This window comes from Diorhabda carinulata, chromosome 2, assembly GCF_026250575.1.
Source record: "Diorhabda carinulata isolate Delta chromosome 2, icDioCari1.1, whole genome shotgun sequence".
In the NCBI taxonomy this organism is placed as follows: domain Eukaryota; kingdom Metazoa; phylum Arthropoda; class Insecta; order Coleoptera; family Chrysomelidae; genus Diorhabda; species Diorhabda carinulata.
Window position 1 is genome coordinate 324,642 of NC_079461.1, and position 6,991 is coordinate 331,632.

The 6,991-nt window shown below is 28.1% G+C and overlaps 1 protein-coding gene across 1 annotated transcript; it reads right to left on the bottom strand.

The window, feature by feature from the left end:
* Window positions 1-1,011: 1,011 nt before the first annotated feature.
* Window positions 1,012-6,756, bottom strand: LOC130903533 (uncharacterized). Its single transcript, XM_057815686.1, has 3 exons — window positions 6,549-6,756; window positions 4,064-4,527; window positions 1,012-3,156 (listed from the first exon to the last, which is right to left on the bottom strand). The coding sequence occupies exons 2-3, from the start codon at window positions 4,520-4,522 to the stop codon at window positions 2,899-2,901; spliced, it is 717 nt and encodes a 238-aa protein (XP_057671669.1). The 5' UTR covers window positions 4,523-4,527; window positions 6,549-6,756; the 3' UTR covers window positions 1,012-2,898.
* Window positions 6,757-6,991: the final 235 nt, after the last annotated feature.

Genomic DNA, 6,991 nt, shown 5'->3' on the forward strand with positions numbered 1-6,991 from the left:
TCGAATAGGAATTTTTCATAAACTAGAATGACATGAAACAGAATCTAACGCAGCATCAAGGTTGATAGAGGATGGGTTGTCCAATAACATGGATACGACAGACATTACGACACATATCTAAAATAATCCAATAAATAGTATATATACTGGATTTGTAAACAATCACACGAATTATATAGATCCTAATTTAGTTATCAACTGAATTTAAATTAACTCCAAGCTTACCAGCGAGTTAATAGAATCTAACGCAGTATCAAGGTTGATAGAGGATAGGTTGCCCAATAATATGGATGCGACAGACTAAACAGGAAAGTTGTTACGTCACTCGTTGAAATCGTTCCGAAGAATAAGCAATGTTTACATTTGATTTGAGAAATTTGTAATCAGTACCCGTATGACACCGATCATTTGAGATATATAAAAAACTGGTTATATAGAATAAATCATTAAAAATATTTCTATTCTATGATACCGGTTTTATAGACAACTAATAATACACCGTTCGTTAGGTAGGCAACCAAACATACCTGCACAATGTCTGTTAAGCACATGCAAGTCTAAATTGAGCATTAAATCATTCACAAAAACATTATACGATCACAAACATTAATTTATATACGTCTATTGACATTTTTACCTACAGGATGTCTCACTCTACCTATAAATAAAAACCAGTTATTTTAATCATACTGTTCTTTGATTTCAATATTTTTATGACCAATAAGGCCCACGAAAAAGACTTGTCTATATAAATAGACAAAATACAAGTCTGGAAACACGAACAGCTCCTTACTAATTATTCCGGGTAATTAAACGTTGGAAAGTTTTCGGCTCGACACGTCTTTTCAAAGTTACAAACTAAATTCTCTCCAGTTGGACTAATTAATTTTGATTGTGGGAGTGTACAAAGGAACCCGTGACCTGCATACGCGTTCTAGAATTATACAAGAGACTAGAATTATCAATCAACAACACGAGCACACGGATTTGGACAGGTTTTAAAAGAAACGATGTTTTTCACTATAATAATTTATATTTGTTAAAGTAGAAATAATATTACATATTATATTGTAATTATGAATAAAAATAAGCAGAACGATTTATTTATTTGAGTATAAGTTAACATTTTTTTGAGTATTTTGATTTTAAATTCAATTTTTAAAACCAATGTTAGTTACTACTTAGTGTGCAACTAGCATTACTGAATTATATATTGACAAAAACGGCAACAGCGCAAAACAGCAATTTTTGACATCTAGTAAAATATAAGTATAATAATTAAATATATTAAAATACAAATTACTAGTTAATTGAAAAATTTTTTAAAAAAACATTTTAAACATACATACGAATTAGTAATAATAAATAGTTAGGTATATTCAATATATAAATAAATTCAGGGCTACTACAAATGAATCATCAGATTTGTGCATGTATCAATGAAATTTTATTGAATAAACTAATTAGCATATCTCTTTAAAACACCAAAAAAAAGACGTCACAATTAAATATTTCTGCATTTTAAGGTACAATTAGCATCTTTTCTAGTATAAAACATTTTAATATTAAATGTATTACATTGATATAGGCAACCAGTGTAGCACATTAATACGCAGGACTGGACTAGATTATTTCAAACTGTTCTGAATGATCTGACATAATTAATTTTGTTCACTTAATAAGAAGCTCCATTCAACTATTCGAAACCAACATATAATATGGTTTAGTATAAAATAAGAAACAAAAACAGTAATCGTTTTGTTATGACAACATAATTTTTGATTAACAAAATATCAGACATCGACTCTGTTCATCTCCATGTTATATTGGTTGCATATACTATTGCTTGGGAATTGTAATTTGTGACGTAAAGATTTGTAAAGTCATGTGTTTTTGGTAAAATATTGAGAGTTTTATGATTTCTTTTTTATAGTATAACAAAGTTCAGGTACTTGATCATATTTGTACTACCCCGGCAGTTTAATACTATTAATAAATCCGTGTTAGTAAAATACATTTATTTAAAATATGATGTCTATAAACATCTTTGTAATAATATTATAAAAATTAATAGAAAAAAACATTAGAAAAACTCAATCGTTTCTTTTATCGTTAGAAAGTTGAGTTATTCTTATTTTTATGAATAAAGAAATATAAAAAATAGAAATGTCACTGATATAAACATAAAAGAAAATAATACAAAGTATACAAAATAAAAATTGTAAAATATTTTTAAACAAAAATTGAATATATGTCATTGCGAGACGAGACCAGTTCCGGTATTAATTAAAATTGAATCTGTAACTGGTAATTGTTGTTAATTTGATACTCCAAGTAAATTAAAAAAAGAAGTAACTTGGTAACTAGATTATTCCAGATATATGGAGGGGAGAAACGTTTATAATTTCAGGATAAAATGGTGAGTATACGTGGCAACGCTGTATTGTTTGGTTGTTACAGCTGATTCGATAAATTGGAAGTTAAAAATTATTTTCTCTTGCAACGTTCTCGTATTTTCGGTGTTTTGGTAACAAATAATGCAGTTTTAGTTTGTAATTGTCAATTAGTTAACACTGTAGTGGTAATTTTCCGTTAAATCAGTGCTATGGAAATTTAATTTGCGTTTTTACAAAACGCAACTGTCCTTTTAATCAATTAATAACAATCAAAATGAATTTAAAACTAAGTATAAAAACACATATTTCATTAAAACATTCAACGATTTCGAATTATTAAAGCAACTCGTCAAATAATTTGTACTTACATTAAGTACATTAGTCTGTTTTGTAAACTGTATAAATAAAATAAGGACGATGTGATTTATCACAGTGTTATTGCGGCATATACTTTGTATTAATTTTCCTTTCGAAACGCGCAAATAAATAAAATTTGATTAAGTTAATCGTAAATAGGTTCGTTGTAGTTGCAACCTTCGATTTTACATTTTTCGGTTGTACGCGGAGACGCCATTTCCTTAGCAATTGGTTCGTTTTGAAATTTAGTAGTGGCATCGGCTTGCGCGTGCGCTAATGGCGATTGCCAAACGTTACGTCGCAAGTTAGATGCCAAATCTAAAATATCCCGGTTATCGTAAATAATTTTGGGATCCAGAGGGCTGTAGATGTGTCCTTGAGGGCAATTAGATTGAGAAAACATCTAAAAATAAAATTTAAACCACTCATTATTTCGAAATAGAGTAGATTCAACTAATATAATTCTATTTGGAATACTAAAACTACAGGCAACAGCGCTTTCAATCGGTTATCAAACAGACATTTACAGCGTTGCTAGATTTATTGTAAATACAATTTAATTGTTACTTAATATCAAAGATTATTATGGATTATATATTATGGAGCAATGATTTAATAAAAAGATTAAACTACTGACGGTTTTTAATGATAAGATATTTATCCAATTGAAATTTTGATTGACATTATCTACTCTGTTCAAATATTATTATTATTACGAAAAATCTGGCAATGTTGCAAATGACTATGACGTGATTAATATGTTTAATATTATCAGGATAAATCGAAATAAAATTGATTGTTTAACTGAATTAAAAAAAAAACGTGCATACATATAGTGAAGTGACTAAATCCGTACTTTTCAAGATTTATAGCTTCTAAATGTATTTTCTCAGTTCATTCGTCTTCTTTTTTATATGCATCGCAAAATAAAAATTAATAATTACAGTTAAAACCATAATATACGAGGAATTATCAAGAAGAGAAAAGAATGAATTCGAAAAAAAGTTGTAAACAACGATTATCGATGTTTATATAGGTTTAATTATAAAAAAAATCAAATAATGGGATAGAAAATGCTTGTAGGAGATGGATAGATATATTGAAATAGGACGACGATGAAAAAGAAGAAAGAACCATCAGATTTCCATAGACAAATGCAATCATTAGAGTGATTAGAATATATTTTCGTCTTTTTTAAAACATAATTATGATAAAATAATTACTAATTTCACAGTTGCTTACTTCACTATATGTATGAATTTATTTTTGATATATTCTTCTTGGATTGTACTAAATCTAATGGGACTTACGGCGAATTTACTTTCCAATCTGTCAATGACGTTCATGCAATAAATCAATTTATCGGCGGAATTGTTGATAGCTGTCATCCATTCGACCGAATCCATCGGGATGTCCGGGCAATAATCAGACGAAGTTTCCGATTCGTTATCATCTTCATGAAGCACATTATTATCACCTTCTTCTTTTTTCGCGACAGTATTTACCAAATCGATTTTATTTTTCTCCTCAATTTCGTTAATTAAGTTAATATTATAAGGAGAAGGAGTGCGAGAAACTTCGGAATCCGAACTGCCGATTCCACTGTCCGAGTTACGAGTTTTTACGAAAGGAAGCGCCATTACACCCTTTCCTTTTTTTAAATCATCGAGTCCATGTTGAAGGTCGTTGGTCGTTTCGATTTTGTCGGCGATTTCTTCGAGTTGTGTTGTATCGATTCCAGATAAAAGGATTGCCGTCGGTAAAGCCATTTTATCTAGAATCAAAAAGAAATTTTGCTAAGACTCTGTTTTAGTGGGAAATAATTCATAGAAGAAGAAGAAGAGAAATGAGAATAATTGAAAAGAAAGATTTGCAGACGCATAATAAAAAAGAATAGTGGGGAGACTGAGAAAAAGTTGGCAAATACAGGAGATGAATGAAAAAAATAAAATATAATGAGTAATTTTTTTATTAAATTATGATTTTATAGTAAATATTTCCAGTATAGAAACGTCACTTTACTATATAGTAATGCAATTAAACACAATTTTTTTGGTTTAAAATGAAACCAAATAAAAATCTTTTACATGACGACAAAATCAAATACGTGACAACGTCGCAATCGTTCAAACAACGAACGTAGCCCGAGTTCCAAAGTCAATAGCATCCAACGCGGCATAATTTAATGTATTTTAACGATTAGTAACGCTCCTTCTCTCTTCCGACCATGAATTTAACAATGTACTATCTCTGTCTCTTACACTACACTGAATATATCAACTCTTAACAAAATGATGCTCTCTTGTTTAAGTCATACACCATCGTCATTATTTTTATCGTATTTATACTATTATGAAATGGCATCTACGTATTTCCCTATAATATTTTCAATTTTTTACCGTTTTCCATCTAATTGTTTCGACATTCACCAGGGTATAATTACGTGATGATCAATGCATATATAAAAATATGAAAATGTTAATCTCTGTGAGAATTAGTTTGCAAACATTAATAACCTTTATTTATTATTTGATTTCGAATTTCTCTATTATTAATTCACGTTCTTTTCATATCAATATTTTGAATATAAAATAAATCCAATCAGATTTCGTAGCGACATCTACGTTATAATCAATGAAGCAAAGCTGAAAGTATATACGCATTTAATGTAGACGAATTATAAATTCTACATCATAATAGAATAAATTTAATATTGTGTTTTTAATATGGATTCATAATTTTAATACCAGATTATATTCAATATAAATACTAATTTGCCTACGTGATAAATGCAGTTAATCGAAAAAGTTGTAGTGACATCTATGCTATAATTACTAAACCATAAACAAAACATATGATGGAAACCGGAAATATTACAAATAGAAAACAAAGAAAAAAATATAGACGTAGATAAATAGTAATTATGGAATTTGATGTTAAAGTATTTTTTTGTCTTGTGTATAAACGAAAATTAAAATTGCGTATACAAGGATTAATGAAATATTGATAAATATTTTGTATAAACATGTTATATTTATTTATATAAATGAAGAAGTAGCTGTATTCGTAAAATAAATATTTCTTATAACGATAAATTAGTTTACAATGTCTTTTAAATGATAATATTCATATTAGATGATAATTTATTTGTAATTTTTGTTATTATTACATTAATATTTTATGGATACATAATTAACAAGAAACTAAATGAACAGAATTAAAAACTGTAGTAGACGGCTGAGGACTTTTCAAGGTCATTGCATAGTAAAAAAGCTCGTTTATTTCAAAGCTCTTTTAAGTGATAGAAACGAAATATTTTCATCATTTGTGGATATATTATTTGTAATAAAATAAAATATCTTTATAAAAAGAAACAGTTGAAAGAATTCTGATAATAAAAGTTATTTTTATGGAATACTTTCACTTCGTAATATCTTTCTAGGCAATCCTTTGCAATTTTTAAGCGAATTGTTTGTGTGTGTCATAATTTGACAAGGGTATTAAGCCGTTAGGTATTGTTATGATTTGTCGATATTCAGCCAGATGGTTTTTACAAGGCAATGGAAATTTTGTTTTCCAAAAAATCGAAGTAAAACGAATTAAATACATGTTGTTGTCGATAAAAATATTATTACCAATAAAATTATAACAAATTACGTTGAAATAAACAAAAAAAGTCTTTTTTTTCTTAATCTAATAGAGTAAAAATAAAAAAAAGTGTGTTTGTATAAATATAAATTGACTTATTTTGAATATTTATTAAGTTAATAGTTGTTAAAATTGACTAAATCTCACCTTTTTTTTTAAGAAGAAATCGCTCGATATAAAAAAAAGCCGCCAAAACACTGGTTGCTAATTTTAGCAAAAAACTGTAACACTGGACATCGATACACTACCAGTGACGGACAATACACAACTGATTTTCTTAACGAGTTTATTTAAATAATAATCGGTTGAAATACCCAAAGCGAATACCCTAGTGGAAGGTTTGCTAAGTTTGCTGCCACTAATTTTTACAATTTAATAATCAAACTTTTGGTCTTGAAATCTTGAAATCAATATGGTTGTATTTAACCTAACGGTACTTCGAATCGGTATTGAAGGGGGCAATAAATTTCATTTTTTTTTTTCGTTTTGGTCGAAAATTATTCCCTGATCAGTTTCTCACCTTTTTAATTGTAGCATTCCATGTTTTTACGTACTATTCGTATATTATTTTGGACATTTTTAATTGTTTA